The sequence below is a fragment of the Zalophus californianus genome, chromosome 17, assembly GCF_009762305.2.
Source record: "Zalophus californianus isolate mZalCal1 chromosome 17, mZalCal1.pri.v2, whole genome shotgun sequence".
NCBI classification, from domain to species: domain Eukaryota; kingdom Metazoa; phylum Chordata; class Mammalia; order Carnivora; family Otariidae; genus Zalophus; species Zalophus californianus.
The window spans coordinates 52,727,241-52,742,791 of NC_045611.1; the positions used below are offsets into that span (position 1 = coordinate 52,727,241).

Below are 15,551 nucleotides of genomic sequence, written 5' to 3' on the forward strand. Positions count from 1 at the left end.
AGGGTTTACTCTGCCCCGCCACCTTAGCGGCCAATGAGAGCTCTAGGGGGCGTGGCTTCTCCCTGCGCTAGCCGATTGGCCCTCAACTCTGTCAATCCTAATCTTGAGGCCCCAGAGTTAGCGGGGAGGGAAGAGGGTGGAAGAGGGGGGGAAAGGGAGCGTGGGGGACGTGTGGTTGCCCAAAGAAGTCTTAAGAATTTTGCAATCCGCCTCAGCAAGGAGGCCTGGGTAAAGGGAGGGGCCAGGAGGCGTTGGGAACCGACCCAGGATTTCCGGGAACCCCTTTACCAGTTCAGTCTCGGCGGAGGAGCGGGGCCTAAAAAGTGACGCCACGCCCCCACAAGGAGAGTTTGCATATTTATGAGGAAACGTCGAGATCTTTGGAGGACCTGGCCGTCTAGAGGGACCAGAACGCCTTGTTCTAGCGCGTTTCCGTTTCCGCTAGGATATTGGCGGTTGGTGAGCATCATGGCAACCGTGGTAAGTGCTGGCGTGGGGAGAGCTGAGGAGCGAACCCGCACTCCCGAGACTGAGCGGGAAGGGTGCTGGGGGTCCGGACCCCTGGGTCTGAGGGAGGAGAGGGCCTGGGGGCCAGGACTCCCGGGTCTGAGGGAGGAGGGGCCCGGGGCCCCAGGCTCCTGCGTCTGAGGGTTGAGGAGGCTGTGGGTGAAGATGCCCGCATCTGAGGGAGGAGGAGGCTGGGGGCGAGGACTCCTGGGTCTGAGGAGGAGTAAAGGGGCTGGTATCCTGGAATCCTGGATTCAGGTGGTATTCAAGGTGTCAGTGGTGCGATCTTCCAGTCCTTTGGGCACAATCAGCAGCCAGTTCTGCAGACTTTTGCCCTAAAGTTTGATGAGGATTGTAGTATCTTGCGCTTCAAGCCATTCAGGGGCCTTGGGTTGTTGATGGTATGAATGGCACCTGAGTACAGGAGGAAGTTCAGGTGAGGACCTGCCCTGTGTGCTTGAGAGTGTGAAATTGCTTCGCCTTGAGCCACACACAAAAGTGTTGAGAACCTGGAGGGTGTCTTTGGGGAAGGGGACCTGGCTGGGGGTCCAGAGGCTGGGGATCTTGTCATGGGATTGTTTGGGCCATTTTCATATTTCAGCACCTAATAGTGCGGATGCTCAGTAGGTTATCACTTGAATGTTTGAATGAATGAATGAATGAGCTCTGTAAAGGAGAGACCGGGTACAGTGGCCCCGGCACTTGCTTGAGAAACATCTGAATGAAGAAGGGATGTGGCCTTAGTTTGGGGGTTGAATTGGGCTTCCGGCTACCTTGGTTCCCAGAGTGACCCTGGTCAGGATGAGGAGGGGTGGGGGCGATAGTTACTGGTGTGGGGGGTGGGTTGGAATTTGAGTCTGTGGCTGCTGCCATGGCAAAGGGCGTGGATTGGGGAGCAGAAGCAGCAGAAGAAAGGTAATGGCCACACTCCTGAGACCCAATTCCCATGGACATTCATGAAGTATTGGAAGTTTGAGGGGATAGTGGGTGCCGAGTTTTAAAATGACCTCTGCTTCCATGGGGTCAGTGGGCAGCACAGTGTAGGGGAGGCTTCTGGTGAAAAGGAAGGCCTGGTAGGAGGCAGGTCTGTTTGTGTTGGGATTGCTCAAGAGTTGGGATTTCTGGATCCATGCCCATTTATTGCCACAAACAGGGTCTGATAGGATGTGTCGCGATGTGTAGGGGTATGTTCTGAGTCTTCTGATGGTGTTTGGGACCAGTGTCCACTGCTCTTGGTTCTAGCCTTTTATGAGAGGATAGCTGGGAGGGAAGCTTGTGACCATGTGGTGGCTATGGTCTAAACTCCAGAGACGAGGCTTCCACTGGGTTGGATGCTTTCCTCTCCTCTCCTGGTGGAAGAAGAGAGACCTGTGGGAGGGAAGAAGGGTTGGGGGCAGGTGACCAAGGGACTGGGTCAGCAGGCTGGCTGCTTAGGCTTTCCTTTCCTTTACTAGAAATCGTGAGGGGCACCTGACTCAGTCAGTGGAGAGCAGGTGACTCTTGATCTCAGGGTCATGAGTTCAAGCCCCACGTTGGGTGTAGAGATTCCTTATAGAAATAAACTTAGAAAGAAAGAAATTGTGAAATACTCCAGTGTCAGGTAATAATACAGCCTAGGACCCACCACCCAGATTTTTTTTTAACAGCCTTATTGAGATATAATTCACATACCATACAATTTTTTTTAAAGATTTTTTTTTTATTTATTCATTTGATAGAGAGACACAGCGAGAGAGGGAACACAAGTAGTGAGAGTGGGAGAGAGAGACGCAGGCTTCCCGCGGAGCAGGGAGCCCGACACGGGGCTCGATCCCAGGACCCTGAGATCATGACCTGAGCCGAAGGCAGACGCTTAACAACTGAGCCACCCAGGCGCCCCTCACATACCATACAATTTACCCATTTAAAGTGTACGGTTTAGGGGAGCCTGGGTGGCTCAGTCAGTTAGGCGTCTGCCTTTGGCTCAGGTCATGATCCCGGGGTCCTGGGATCGAGTCCCACATCAGGCTCCCTGCTCGGCGGGGAGTGTGCTTCTCCCTCTCCCTCTCCACATGTGTGCTCTCTCAAATAAATAAATAAATAAATAAATAAATAAATAAATCTTAAAAAAAAAATAAAGTGTATAGTTCAGTGACTTTTAGTATGTTCACAGTTGTGCAACTGTCCGCTCAATCAGTTTTAGGACATCTTGATCCTCCCAAGAGGGAAACCCTATAGGTAGCTCTTGGCCATCATCCCCTACTCCTCTCATACCCCCTCGCCCTAGGCCACCACCAGTGTACTTCCTGTCTCTATGAGTTTACTTATCCTGGACATTTCATGTCAGTGAAATCATACTATATGTGACCTTTTGTGTCCACTTTCTTTCACTTCGCATGATGTTTTCAAGGTGCATCCACACTACAGCATATGTTGGAACTTTCTTTTTATGGCTGAATAATATTCCAAGTGTGGACGTAACCATGTTTTGCTTATCCATTCATCCGTTGATGGACATTTTGGATTTTCCCACCTTTTGGCTTTTGTGAATAATGCTGCTGTGAACACTTGTGTGAACCTTCTGGGGGTTCTCGAATTGTCCCAGGGGGTACTTCTCTCTCTCCCTTATATGAGAAGAAATGGTGGCTGGCTCCTCTTTTCAGAGAGCTGGGGACACCAGAGGACTCGGTCCCTGCTTGTTGAATCAACTCAAACATCATTCATCCAAACCCCAAATGTTGAACCCCAAGTGAACAAGCAAGATGTGGGCTGTGCCCTTCATGGGACTCCCATCCACTGGAGCCGAGAGCACTGATCGGACAGTCTCCCTCCTAAATGTGAGATTACACGGGGAGATCAGGCTCCCAAGGGAGACCTTTCATTCTGTCCAGACATCCAGAGACCCTGGAACGAGTCAGGCTGGGCAGAGGCCAGGGAGGGCCTGTCTTCATGAGCGTCGCTTGATCTCATTCAGTGAGGGAGGCGGGGAGAGCAGGCTGGGCTCTGGGGCATGCGCATGCAAAGGCCTAGTGACAGAGATTCAGGCAGCGCGGTATAAGGGGGCTGGGCATTTGGGGGCCAAGCATTGGTGTCTGTCCTTCCAATCATGGGAGCTGGGAGTTCTTCTTCTTCCTTCACCAAATAATTCCTGGGCACCAAATAATGTGCTAGGCCCTGGGGACAGAACTGTAAATGAGACAGACACAGTCCTTGTCTTTCTGGGACTCAGTGTACTGGGGTCAACCAACCGGTATTAGCTGGTGACAAACGAGAAGGGTGGGAGTGACGGATGTTTGGGCTCTTGGCCCACCTGTGGGGCAAACGAATGGAGAGGCCTGCCTCCCGGGACGTGGGCGGGAGGGACAGAGGAGGAGGCGGTGAAAACTGGAATCATCTGACTCTTCTGACATGTCTTCATCCGCTCCCAGACGGCCACAACCAAGGTCCCAGAGATCCGAGATGTGACGAGGATTGAGCGTATCGGTGAGTGAGCACGTCCAGACCCTGCCTGCCCACAACAGAGCCAGCCTGCCCAGGAGCCCTGATGTTTGCTGAGTGCCTGCTGGGCTTGGCCCAGAACTGACTGTCCCAGGCACTCAGCACACACCGTGGCATCCGCTCGATGAGGGCAGGGACGAGGTCTGGCTCATTTCTGGCTGTGCGCTAAACAGATAACCAGCAGACGCATGAGTTCGTGACTGCCAAGTGCTCACAGCCATCCCGGGAGATGCACATAGCGACTCGGGATGTGTTTTAGCCGAGGAAACCGAGACTCAGAGCAGTCAAGCCACTGGTCCCGGCTCACACATGGAGTAGGCTGTGAATCCAGGGGCACGAAGTTGGGGTGTAGTGGGCCAGAAGGGTGTAGCCTCCACAAAGAGCTTTACCTGCGTGAGGAGACTGTACTCGTTCGTGCACATTCGTGCACTCCGTGCCTACAAGAGAGGCCCTGAAGTAAAGAGCTTGTGGCTAGGAACATGGGTTCTGGAGGCCCGCTGCTGGGGACCACTTACGTTGCAAGAGGCTAGTTGCTTTTGGTGTCCTTATCTGCAAAATGGGGCCAAGGTGGTTCACCTCATCAGGTGATATAAGATTCCATAAGGTCAGGGCATATAAAGCCCTTAAAGTGCAGAGGCCAACACTGTTTCAGCTATCAGAGGGCCAGGTGCTGTTGGAGCTGAGAACCCCCTAGACACTAACTGCACCCAGTACCTGGCCTCAGGGTGCTTACAATCTAGCGCTGGGGTCAGCAAATCTTTTCTTAAAGGGCCAGACGGTAAACTCTTCTCTGTGGAAAATACTCAGTTCTCCTGTTGCAGTGTGAAAACAGCCACAAGCAGTGTGTAAGGGAATGGGCATGGCGGTGTGCTGATAAAACTTTCTTTGCAAAAACAAGTGACTGGCCCACAGGCTATAGTTTGCCCAGCCCCGGTCCAGTGTGAAACATTGAAATCCTATGTCTTTACCTCTTGCTGGGCTGTGTGGTCATGGGCAAGGGGCCTGACCTCTCTGGGCTCCTTCCTCAACTTCATGTCAGTGAGGGCCTGAGGAGGTTATTGAACCCCAGAAGCACTCTGGGGTGGTAATAGCTAGCACTCTGTTTCTCAGGGTTACGTGGAATGAAGTAAGAATCTGTGGGGCCCCTTAGGCTATAAACGTAAAGTAATGGTGATCGTTAGCTGTCACAGTTAGATCCTGATCTGATGATGTGGTTAACCAGATCTCAGTGATTCTGGGCCACTATGCTGTAGCCTAAGGGCAGCTCCAGTTTATTAAGCATTTACCCCAACCAGCCATCCTCCCAGTGAGGTAGAGACTCGGACCCCCCCATCTGACCAAGGAGGAAACCAGGGCTGAGAGACGAAGTCCCTTTCCTCTGGCCACACATTATCCCGAGCTGGCTGGTAACTGTGTCTTCTGGTTCTTTCCCCTGACACAGGCGCACACTCCCACATCCGGGGGCTGGGGCTGGACGATGCCTTGGAGCCACGGCAGGTAGGGCTGAGGGCGGTGGGGTGGGAAGCCTGATCCAGGGAGGCCTCAGGCACGGGGTCCCCAGGGCCACAGGGCCCCAGGGAGTGTAGGGTCTCCCAGACCTTTGGCTACCTATCTATAAAATTTAACCACGTGTAGAGCTTTATTAGTTTTATTTTTACTTATTTATATATATATATTTTTTTGGGGGGTTGCAAAACGGTTTATTAAAGCATGGGGACAGGACCCGTGGACAGGAAGAGCGGCTGCCCCGAGCTTTATTAGTTTAAAAAAAAACTGGGGTGGAAAAGGTTTTTGGGTTTTTGTTTTTGTTTTTGTTTTAGCTTTTTCCTGAAGTCCTAGCCAACAGCATGCCCTTTTGTCTCCCTGGCCTGGTTGGAGGTGGGGGAAATGGGGGTGGCAGCCCAGTAGGAAGTCCCCTGATGTGCTCTCGCCTCCCACCCCACAGGCTTCCCAGGGCATGGTGGGGCAGCTGGCAGCCCGACGGGCAGCTGGTGTTGTACTGGAGATGATCCGGGAAGGGAAGATCGCGGGGCGGGCAGTGCTCATCGCTGGCCAGCCGGGTACCGGGAAGACAGCCATCGCCATGGGTAAGAAGCTTCTCGGGGCAGGAGCTCTTCTACCAGACAATCCTTACTGTGTAAACCCAGGTTGGGTTCAGCCACATTTAACAGATAGCCACAAATGGCAGGGGCATAAACACTCTGGTTCATTCTCTTACATAGAAGCATCTGAACGTAGGCCACCTAGGGCTTGTTGAGCAGTTCCGTAAAGTATTCTGCCGTCCCACCTCAACATCTCTGTACTTGCTTCCAAGTCAGGGTCACCTCATGTTCCAAGAGGGTTGCCTAAGCTCCAGCCTTCCCATCCATACTCTCCTGTAGGAGGAAGGAGAAAGGCATCTTGCAGTGATTGTGTACCTCCCTCCCTTTAAAGGTAGCTCCCTTTAAGCAGCAGTCTTGGGACTCCCACACACTTTTGCTTATCTTATTAGCCAGAACTTAATCGTATCCTAACATTCTGCTGCGACGTGATGAGACATGAGCACATTTCTTTTCTTTTTTTTTTTTTTAAGATTTTATTTATTTATTTGGCAGAGAGAGACACAGCAAGAGAAGGAACACAAGCAGGGGGAGTGGGAGAGGGAGAAGCAGGCCTCCCGCCGAGCAGGGAGCCAGATGTGGGGCTCGATCCCAGGACCCTGGGATCATGACCCGAGCCGAAGGCAGATGCTTAACGACTGAGCCACCCAGGCGCCCCACATTTCTTGTTTTAATGTGGACCGTTGCTTCTTTAGTGAACTGGGGGTCCTGGGCCAAACACTGGGGACACTTAGATGAGTAAGACCAAAGCCTTGACTTTAGGGAGTTTCTAGTCTTGGGGACACAGTTCCTTCCAGGGTGGTGTGTGCTGTAATGGACAGAGGAGACTCCTGACCCTCATGAGGGAGCAGGGAGGGATGCAGTGACAGTTATCAGGAGAGCCCTCCCAGATAAGTCAGGTCCTGAGCCAAGACTTGGAGGGTGTCTGGGAGTCTCCAGGGCAGACGATAGGGAATGGGATTGCCCGGCACAGAGTGTGGCCCACGTCTGTAAAGGGGACCAGGAAGAGTCCCCACCTCACACTGGTTGGAAGGGTTCAGTGACTTCCTGTCTGTGAGACTTGGCGTGGTGCTTGGAGTGACCGTAGGATCAGCCCCGCTGTCTGCCAGCCAACCCCAGACCAGACAGAAGACCCGTCCCTGGGCTGGTTCCCGGTCATGTGACAGGTTCATGGTTGAGCACCAGTGCCTGCCTGCCGCCCCCAGATCGCTTCTCTGCAGGGTGCCTCCCACGCCAGCACTTGTTCTGTTGTGGTCCCCATTCTACAGAGAGACAAACAGGCTTGGAGCAGACAAGGCTTCTCAGGATCACACGGTGCTAAGCGGTGGAGCCAGGATCCGAACTTAGGTGGTCTGGCTTTGGAGCCACCACCCTTGACTTTTTTTTTTGTTTTGTTTTTAAGATTTTATTTATTTGTTTGACAGAGAGAGACAGCGAGAGAGGGAACACAAGCAGGGAGGGTGGGAGAGGGAGAAGCAGGCTTCCCGCCGAGCAGGGAGCCCGATGCAGGGCTCGATCCCAGGACCCTGGGACCGTGACCTGAGCCGAAGGCAGACGCTTAACAACAGAGCCACCCAGGCGCCCCCACCCTTGACTGTTTCAACCCTCTTTGTGCCTCTACTCCTGCTCATTACCCCCGAGCCTGGAGGCTGAACAGCTCCTAGAGGTTGGGAGACAGGCGTGGCAAGATTATAGGGTCATGAAGCTGGCCCTCTGGGCAGCATGGGGTTCTAAACCAGGCCTCCCTACGCAGCCCGCCGTCCCTAGCTTTCTCCGCGTCTCTGTGTCTGCCCCCAGCGCTGAGCCCATCTCAACTACGCTCCTTCCCAAGGAGGGAGAGAGCTGGTTTGCCCCAGAGTAGGTGTTGCCTGGTGCCAGGCTGCGCCCACCTACCCAGACCACCTGTTCCCCAGGCATGGCACAGGCCCTGGGCCCTGACACCCCGTTCACAGCCATCGCGGGCAGTGAGATCTTCTCGCTGGAGATGAGCAAGACAGAGGCGTTGACACAGGCCTTCCGGCGGTCTATTGGCGTTCGCATCAAGTAAGCACAGGACCCAGCGCAGGGGGTGGAGCCAGCTCCCAACGGCCTCGGGATGACCCCTGCCCTATTTGACTTGTTCTCTGCCCGAGTGCTCATGGGAGTTAGCCATTCCCGAGGGCCCAGGCATTGGGCTCTCTGCTCACACCTGTTCTCTGCCTAGGGAGGAGACTGAGATCATTGAAGGGGAGGTGGTGGAGATCCAGATTGACCGGCCAGCGACAGGCACGGTGAGTCTGCTGTGAGCCTGGGCCTCCTCCAGGACTGGAGGGTGGGGCGGCAGAATCCGTGGAATGTTTGAGCTATACGTTGGGAGCCCTCTATGTGCCTACAGTCGGGGGGGGGGGGGGTCGGTAGAGTGACAGTTTATCCACTTACCGTGAGCAGTTAAAACCAAGTGGTGTCATGATAGAGAAGGTCTGGAAGTTTCTCACAGTTCATTCTATTTTTTTTTTAACTTTTATTTAAGTAATGTCTATGCCCAACTTGGGGCTCGAACTCACAATCCCCAGATCGAGAGTTGCATGCTCTTCCCACTGAGCCGGTCAGACACCCCCTCTTAACAGTTAATTCTTTTTTTGGTACAAAATGGTGGTTTCATCAAAGCATGGGGACAGGCTCTGTGGGCAGAAAGAGCTGCTGAACTCTCTCACAGTTAATTCTTAAAGGTCAGGCTTAAGAACCTGTTCTGTGAGATTTTATGCAGCTTAGCACTAAAAGGCATTTCCTCTCCAGCTTACGTGGTTGTTGTAATTCGCTCCCTTTTTTTTTTTTTAAGCTGAGAATAAAAACATCCTCATAAAATAAAACAGATGTAAAGAAGTACGTGAAATAATCGTGTGGTTAGTAAGTTATTATAAAGCAAATCCCCTTAGAACCACAATCAAGATAAAAAAGTAGAACTTTGCCCGGCCCCCAACCCCTGGTAGCCCCAGATCTGCTTCCCATGTCCGTGGATTTGCCGGTTCTGGGCGGTTCTTACACACGGGGTCCTGCAGCAGGGGACTTGCCGCGGCTGGCTTCTCTCACCTGGTGCCGGGGTCTCCAGGCTGTGCTTTTCTCCGTCTGTAATTCTCCTTTACACGTCACGTTGTAGTTGGTGGTAACATGCCAAATAATGGAAAGCTTAAACATGCTTCAAGCCTGTTGACGTCACACCGAGTCACCTTCTGTTCCTGTGTCTAGTCCCATCCATGGACACAGTCCTCTTCTTCCATTTGCTCGTCATTCTCAATGGAGATAGGTTTCAGATGCATGATTGCATTGACTTGCAATTTTTTTTTTTTAAAAAGATTTTATTCATTTATTTGAGAGAGTGAGCAAGAGAGGTAGAGCACGAGCCGGGGGGTGGGGGCGGAGGGAGAGGGAGCAGCAGACGCCCCGATGAGCAGGGAGCCTGACGACAGGCTCGGGCCCAGGACCTTGGGATCATGACTGAGCAGAAGGCAGATGCCCAACTGACTGAGCCCTCCAGGTGCCCCTCAACTTGCACTTTTAACCCCTGTCCACAGTCTCCTAAATTAGTCCCATCCATCGGCAATTATGTTTTGAATTTTAAAAATATGATAGAATATTTAAACATAGAGATAGCCACTCCCAAGATAGTTCTTTTATTGTGTTTTTTTATTTTATTTTATTTATTTTTTTAAAGATTTTATTTATTTATTCATGGGAGACAGAGGGACAGAGAGAGAGAAGCAGAGGGAGAAGCAGGCTCCCAAGGAGCAGGGAGCCCGAGGCAGGGCTCGATCCCAGGACCCTGGGATCATGACCTGAGCCGAAGGCAGACGCTTTTTTTTTTTTTTTTTTTTTTGTGTGTGTGTGTGTGTGTGTGTGTGTGTGTGTGTGTGTGTGTGTGCCGAAGGCAGACGCTTAACCATCTGAGCCACCCAGCCGCCCCAGTGTTTTTTTATTTTAAAGTAAATTCTACCCCCAACATGGGGCTGGAACTCAACAACCCTCAGATCAAGAGTCGCATGCTCCTCTGACTGAGCCAGTCGGGCGTCCACCCCCCACAAAATAGTTTTGATTTTATTTTATTTATCTTTTTATTTTTTTTAAGTAGGATCCACGCCCAGCATGGAGCCCAAGGTGGGGCTCGAACTCACGACCCTGAAATCAAAACCTGAGCTGAGATCAAGAGTCAGACGCTTAACTGACTGAGCCACCCAGGCACCCCCCAAGATAGTTCTTTAAGTTAGATTTCTATTACAGAAGAAATCCATGGCTGCATCCTCCCTTCAAAAATGTAAAACCAGGGGTGCCTGCCTGGCTCAGTTGGTGGAGTGTGCTTCATCTCCAGGGTCATGAGTTTGAGCCCCACGTTGGGTGTAGAGATTACTTAAATAAATAAATAAATGTATAAAAAATACACAGGGCTCTAAGGTAGGCAAGCTGACCCTCAAGACCACAGAGATGGAGACCATATACGACCTTGGCACCAAGATGATTGAATCCCTGACCAAGGACAAAGTCCAGGCCGGGTGAGTGGCAGGGGGCCACACTGGGTGGCCAAGGTGGGGGATCTTGGGCCCTTTTCCTGTTCTCACTCCCACCCTCCTTCCCCCCCACCCCCGCCACCTGCAGGGATGTGATCACCATTGACAAGGCCACGGGCAAGATCTCCAAGCTGGGTCGCTCCTTCACACGTGCTCGAGACTATGATGCCATGGGCTCTCAGGTGGGCCAGGGCTCTGGGGGTCCCCGTGCTCCAGGCACCAGGATGTTTGCATCTCCTCCATCAACCCCCATGGCTCAGAGGGTCTGGATCCTCCAGTCACCCCAACCCCACGTCCCTGGCACTCCTGGTTCTTCCCTGTACCCTCTGGGACAGCCAGGGCCCTTCAACTTGGCCCGTTTGCTCATGGTTTCCGAGGTCCTCCGGGAACCCCCAATCCTGCAGTGCTCTTGCATCCCCTAGTGATGACTACTCTTGGACCTGGGGTTTCTGGATTCTCAGCTCCATTCCAAGGAGTCCGGAGTCCGATCTCCCCCTACACAGGCCTCTTTGAGCTCTCTTTCATGCTCTTCTCTGCCCTTATCTCTTCCTCCTCCCCCCACCCCGGCTCCATAGACCAAGTTCGTGCAGTGTCCAGATGGAGAGCTCCAGAAACGCAAGGAGGTGGTCCACACCGTGTCCCTGCATGAGATTGATGTCATCAATTCCCGCACCCAGGGCTTCCTGGCTCTCTTCTCAGGTGAGGCCCCTCAGACTGGTGCTCTGTGCAACCCCCCTTCCTCGCCCTCTAGCACAACCCCCCGGTTCGTCTCTCCCACTCTGTTGCTGTCAGTCCCTCTCTCGGGTGGCCCAGCGGGGGCCTGCATGTCCTGCCCTCTCTTCTTCCTGTTCTCTGTCTCTGGTCCTCCTTCTCTCTGCGATGTTTGGGACTCCCACCCCTTCTGTCCCTTTGCCACTCCAGTCTTGGTCTCTCTTCCCTCTGTCCCTGGTGTCCTGTCTTTCTCTGTCTTTGTCCACCCGCCGGCCCTGGGTCCCTGTCTGCTGCCTGATCCTCCCCGCGCCACCCCTGCCTCCCTCAGGCGACACAGGGGAGATCAAGTCAGAAGTCCGAGAGCAGATCAATGCCAAGGTGGCTGAATGGCGTGAGGAGGGCAAGGCAGAGATCATCCCTGGGGTGAGTACTGGGGCATGGCCGGGGCGGGCGGTTTGTGGTGGTGGGAAATAGGAGGAGAGAGTCTCAGGTGGTGGGTTTGACATACTCCCCAACGGCTCTCAGGTGCTGTTTATCGACGAGGTCCACATGCTGGACATTGAAAGCTTCTCCTTCCTCAATCGGGCCCTGGAGAGTGACATGGCGCCAGTCCTCATCATGGCCACCAACCGTGGCATCACCCGGTAAGCCAGCTGCTGGCCCCCTTAAAGGCCTCTGGGAAAATGGGATGCTCCAGGCGGTGGGTATAGGCACAGGGTAACCAGGGCATGTTTGTGGAGCTCCCTGCTAGGAAGGGTATGGGCTTAGGTGTTGCAACAAGGCTACCCCCAAGTACCGGGGCCCAGACAGAAGGCTGTGCTTCTCCCTCAAACAAGGTAGGCGGATGCTCAGGGCGGGTAGGCAGGCAGCTCTGCTCCATAAGAACGCTGAGGGACCATGTTCTTTCTGTCTTTGTTCCCGGAACCCCTGAGGCTACAGTTCCCAAGTGTGCCGAGGCATCCCAGCATGCTGCAGAAGACACAGAGTGCTGTGGAATGGTTTAAGTTTCTGAGGGATGCACAGAGATGTGTGTTGGACACTGCATAAATCACTACGCTTAGTTCACTTTGCCCTAACCACTTTACAGAACAGAGCTTAATATTACTTTTGGCTGAAGAATGCCTGGGAAACATTCCCGAGCCGTGAAGCGCCCCAGGTTCTGGTAAAGCTTGGGAACCTCTGCTCTGGGGTGTTGCCAGCACCCCTCGCCCTGTTGTCCCGGCTGGCCTTCTCTGCCTCATCTGTGTATGGGCGGACAGGGAGGAGGAAGTGGGGGGTAAACAGCCCCCGGGAGGCTGAGGCCCGTCATCACTGCAGGGGGCAAATGGGCAGATTGTTCCTGGCTTGTTTCCCGGGTGAGCCGCTTAGACCCTTAAAATAAGCTCGGGAGGTGGATATTGTCTCAGCCCCATGTTACAGATGAAGACAGCTAGGCCCCGTGACGTGCACGGAGAAGGTGTCAGGGCCAGAGTTGGATCTCTGAACCGGGATGGGGAGAGACCAGCCGAGGGCGGGGCGCCTCCCGGGCCAGGCCACAAACCCAAGTCACTCCTCGTTATCTGCACATCATGTATTTGGGAGTCTGCATCTTCTCACGAACATTGATTTGTAAACCGCCCCCCCTCCGCCCCCCGCCAATCAGTACTGCCGACACTCTGGTGCTCTGGTGCAGACGTGCGCGGAGAGGCAGCACATTTGAGTCGCCCGATATGGACACTCCAAACCAAGGTCTTGCAAGGTGACACCCTGCCTGCCTTCTGGTTTCAGCTCACCTGCTGTAAATGAGTGTCCTTTTCCTGATCTGTTTAGTGTCGCATTTGCCACATTTTATGCTTTTTATTGGGGATTTCGTGTCTAAAGAGGCCCGTCGCTGTCCAGTGTCCCTAAGCAAAAGCCTGGGGTGGCTGCGCCTTATAGAGAAAGTGCGTCTGTGCTAGATGAGCTTCATTCAGGCTTGATGTAGACTGTTAGCCGTTAGCCATGAGTTCAAAGGGGGTGAGTCCATGACGTTTGTTAAATAAGATGTCTTTAAATAGAAACACGTAGAACCAAGTTATATGTTGGTTGGTTGACAAAAATATTGTGATCAGAGGCTCACAAGAACTTAACCATGTACGTCCCCGAGAAGCGGTGGTGCATCATTTGCTGCTGAGCGTTTGCCCCACTTTATAGAACGTAAATACCATGAATAACGAGAATCCACTCTATCTCCCGGGCCCTGTGCTGGGCCGGATGCAGCAGGGAATAGCACCGGCCGTCTCCTCCCTCTGGAGCTGTGCGTCACGCAGAGGAGTGGGACCTTGATTCAGTAATCCCAGATAGAGATACCTAGCTAAAACCCAGCCAGCCCTGTGGGGGAGTGACGCAGCTGGGGGGCGGCTGCACCGTCGGTGGTGACAGCAGCCATGAGCTGAAGGTTAAATGGTATTTGCCCAGTGAGTGGGCTGTGGTGGGGGTGGAGAGGGGAGGAGATGGAGAGGTGGTTCTGGGAGCATCTCCCTGACAGCCCTCCTTACCCCCTCCTCCCCAGGATCCGGGGTACCAGCTACCAGAGCCCCCATGGCATCCCCATCGACCTGCTGGACCGACTGCTCATCGTCTCCACCTCTCCCTACAGTGAGAAGGACACAAAACAGATCCTCCGCATCCGGTATGGGCAGAGCCACTGGTGTTCTGGGGCAGGTCCAGGCTGCGGGCCTGCGAGGCGGGGCTGGCACCCACCCTGTTTGGCAAGTGGGGGCAGCAAGGTCTGAGGGGGAAGATGTCTGGGTCTGCAGGAGGTAGGGCTGGGCTGCACATCCAAGTAATGGCCTCTGATCTGGGGGTGGGGAAAGAGCCCTGGCTGGGGAGGGTCTGGGGGCCCAGGCTGCAGGGCCAGCCTGTGCCTCAGTGGCCCTTCTTGCTCAGCGTTCTGTGGTTCTGAGGACGTAGACTCCACATGTCCCCCAGGATGTCCCACAGTGCCCCGGGGAGAAGGGCCGGCCAGGCGCTCTGGCCGACACCCCCATCCCCCACCCCCGCACCTGCCCACAGGTGTGAGGAGGAAGACGTAGAAATGAGTGAGGATGCCTACACGGTGCTGACACGTATTGGGTTGGAGACCTCGCTGCGCTACGCCATCCAGCTCATCACGGCCGCCAGCCTAGTGTGCCGGAAACGCAAGGTCAGCCAGTGAGCCCTCAGGGCCAGCCCGAGTGAGTGAGTGAGTGCCCCACTCACTGCTCCAAGAGCTCGGGGTGCATTGTTGGATTTAGTCCTGGAACGGGTTTTCAAGGGCCGGAAACTTGGGTCTGTGGAGTTTATACCTGTATTTCCTGGCCTGACACATAGTAGGTGCTTCATAGATGTCTGTCAGCTCCAAGTTAATGCCATCCAGTCCATCTTCCAGATGAAGAAACCCAGGACTGGAGGGGTTGGGCCCTCAGCCGGGAGGTGGCCAAGGCAGGATTCGAACCCAGGCAGTCTGGCTCCAGAGTCCCCATCCTGACCCACCTCCCAGAGAGGGGGCCCCACTGAGGTCTGGCCATCCCCTGTCAGGGCACGGAAGTGCAGGTGGATGACATCAAACGGGTCTACTCGCTCTTTCTGGACGAGTCGCGCTCCACGCAGTACATGAAGGAGTACCAGGATGCCTTTCTTTTCAACGAGCTCAGTGAGTGTCCCCTGCTGCGCCTGTCCCCAGGGTCACCCACCCCGGAGGGCAGGCGGGTATCTCATCTGGAGATCTCAGGCCCTGCCCCCTGGGCCACACTGACCACCTGGCCTTCCTTCTCCCCACAGAAGGTGAAACCATGGACACCTCCTGAGCTGTCACCCTCTCCCCACCCCACCCCACCCTGTTTTCTACTAGAGTTCTGACACTGTAACTTTGTATAAAATGGTTCTGAAATTGGACCCATTCTCTCTGTCTCTTTTTTTTTTTTTAGAGAGAGCTCACGCATCGGTGGGGGTGGGGTGGCAGTGCGGGCAGAGGGAGAGGGAGAAAGAGAATCTTAAGCAGGCTCCAGGACACCCAGCGTGGAGTCCAATGCGGAGCTATTCCCATGGCCCTGAGATCATGATGACCTGAGCCGAAATCAAGAGCCAGACACTTAATGGACTGAGCCACCCAGGCGTCCCTGAAACTGGACCCATTGTGTGTGTGTGTGTGTGTGTGTGCGTGTGTGTGTGTGTGTGTGTGTGTGTACACGCGTACATGCGCCTTGAGCCTGACAAAAGA

General features: G+C 54.0%; 1 protein-coding gene across 1 annotated transcript; it reads left to right on the forward strand.

Annotated features, from left to right (window-relative positions):
• The first annotated feature begins 139 nt into the window (after positions 1–139).
• RUVBL2 (RuvB like AAA ATPase 2) lies at positions 140–15,226 on the forward strand. The gene is made up of 15 exons (XM_027618897.2): positions 140–480; positions 3,915–3,969; positions 5,426–5,481; positions 5,930–6,071; positions 7,997–8,126; positions 8,287–8,353; positions 10,500–10,606; positions 10,710–10,803; positions 11,197–11,320; positions 11,661–11,755; positions 11,858–11,976; positions 13,863–13,982; positions 14,366–14,495; positions 14,870–14,984; positions 15,113–15,226. Exons 1-15 carry the CDS (start codon positions 361–363, stop codon positions 15,136–15,138), a joined length of 1,500 nt encoding a protein of 499 aa, XP_027474698.1. The 5' UTR covers positions 140–360; the 3' UTR covers positions 15,139–15,226.
• Positions 15,227–15,551: the final 325 nt, after the last annotated feature.